This window comes from Solanum stenotomum, chromosome 8 (assembly GCF_019186545.1).
Source record: "Solanum stenotomum isolate F172 chromosome 8, ASM1918654v1, whole genome shotgun sequence".
NCBI lineage: Eukaryota > Viridiplantae > Streptophyta > Magnoliopsida > Solanales > Solanaceae > Solanum > Solanum stenotomum.
The window spans coordinates 1,271,850-1,273,917 of NC_064289.1; the positions used below are offsets into that span (position 1 = coordinate 1,271,850).

The following is a 2,068-nucleotide window of genomic DNA, read 5'->3' on the forward strand; positions in this document are numbered from 1 at the left end:
TCAAACAGACTCTTAATTATAAAATACTAAAGTACTCATGTATCACAATGATGAGATCAAAAGTTACCAACTATAAGATCCGGTCAATAAATCTTAATTACATGAATCTGAATTAGTCAAACATCAAACCAGTTATCGAGATCGACAGAAAACAAAAGAAAGTAAAAGCACATGAGTAAGAGGTAACACCTATATAAAAACTAGTGTGTGGAAACAGGTAATAGCCGGTATCCGGTGCACTAAACAAGAAAAGACTTGTTGTGTTTTTTGGTCTGGTCGACGTTATAAATAGTAAAGCCAAAAGAGAAAAAAATAACAGAAAAAATTATTTGTGTCTCTGTTTTTCTATTTGTGTGAGTGTTCAATTTTAAGATAAAAACATTTGTCCAAATGGCAGGGAAAGAAGAGATGACTAGTGTAACACTTGATCTTCTTAAGAAGAAAATGGATGATTTTGCTAAAGAAAGAGATTGGGAGAAGTTTCATAGCCCAAGAAACCTTCTTTTGGCTCTGGTACGTTCTATTTCTCGATTTGTGCGTGTTATTCTTTTTATTGTTATACATCACCATAATCTTTCTGTATCGTTTTATCTGATATGTGCTCATGGTTTATGTACCTTCTTCTAGCTTTGGTACTTATTATTTCTTAATTGATATGTGTTATAGCGCTTGTTGTTATGAATCATGATAGTCTTTTCTATATTGTTTTATCTGACACCTAGTAATTGTGGTTTATGTATCCTTTTATTTTTTAATGTTATGTATCTGAAGTTATTGGTCCAACTAATTCAGATTCGAGAATTATTAAAGATCTTTCCAATTTTTGTTGTTTTATTTTGAATCAAATGAACAAAATGTTTGTTTTGTGTGTATAGAAGTTGTTGCTTTTTTTTTTTCAGTCTTACAAGTGGATGTCTGATTTGGTTTCTTAAAACACAAGAAAAAAATTTCACCAAACCAGAATAGAATATGAGGAGAACTTGTCCAAAAATAATAGATTTTTTTTTTTCTTATTCAATAGTTGATATTCTTATTAAGGTACGGCTAATCTCAAATTCACACCAAAAAATTTCGAACTTGAATGTAACAAAGGCGAGTTTTTATCCAAAAAGATGTTATCATGTACTTCACTCAACTTTTATTTACTCGATTTTCCTCTTTTCAGATTGCATTAAAAGTCAAACATCTTTTTTATATATATTTAAAACTTAACTTTTTACTTTTGTTTTTTACAGTCAAATATTTTTCTAATGACAATTTTTTCTTGTCATTACTTGGATAAACAGGGGTTTTTCCTAGTAGTCCATATAAATCAATTTCATCATCATTTTATTCCCTTTATTTTTTCGAATTGATTGAAATTTATCTAATTTAGTAAAATATTATTATTGCACAGGTTGGAGAAGTTGGAGAATTATCAGAAATATTTCAGTGGAAAGGAGAAGTGCCAAAGGGTTTACCAGATTGGAAAGAAAATGAGAAATTACATGTTGGTGAAGAACTTTCTGATGTTTTGTTGTACCTTGTTAGGCTTTCTGATATTTGTGGCATTGATCTTGGCCAAGCTGCTCTTCGTAAAGTTCAACTTAATGCTATCAAGTACCCTGTTAAGAAATCCAATGATGAATAAATAGTCGATAGTCGAAGTGCGTGCAAATAGAAATATGAGGTCTAGTAGAATGATAATAATCTCGTAGTTATTGGTAGATTTTAATTTTAGTTCATGGTGGTGTTTGGTTAAGTACATTTGACTTTTCAGTTATTTGGAATGTGCACTTTTAATATATTTGGTTATGAATATTAAGATATCGTTTTATTGTTTAAAATTACATGTGAGTTATGTTAAACTTATATTGTTACTTCATATTTAAAGGTAATATATTTCTTTAAAATAGTTCAAATATAATGTCTTTTTTTTTAATGTGTGAAAGTATCAAAAACACATTTTTTAATTAATTGAAGGTTAAAATATTGATTCATATTACATCATCAACAATAACATGATCAGTATTTAGTCAAATCTCACAAGTTGAATCTAGAGAGGAAGGATACGTATGCAGATTTTGTT

General features: G+C 28.9%; 1 protein-coding gene across 1 annotated transcript; it reads left to right on the plus strand.

Moving 5' to 3' along the window:
* Positions 1-313: 313 nt before the first annotated feature.
* LOC125873399 (uncharacterized) lies at positions 314-1,826 on the plus strand. Its single transcript, XM_049554334.1, has 2 exons — positions 314-513; positions 1,397-1,826. Exons 1-2 carry the CDS (start codon positions 391-393, stop codon positions 1,628-1,630), a joined length of 357 nt encoding a protein of 118 aa, XP_049410291.1. The 5' UTR covers positions 314-390; the 3' UTR covers positions 1,631-1,826.
* Positions 1,827-2,068: the final 242 nt, after the last annotated feature.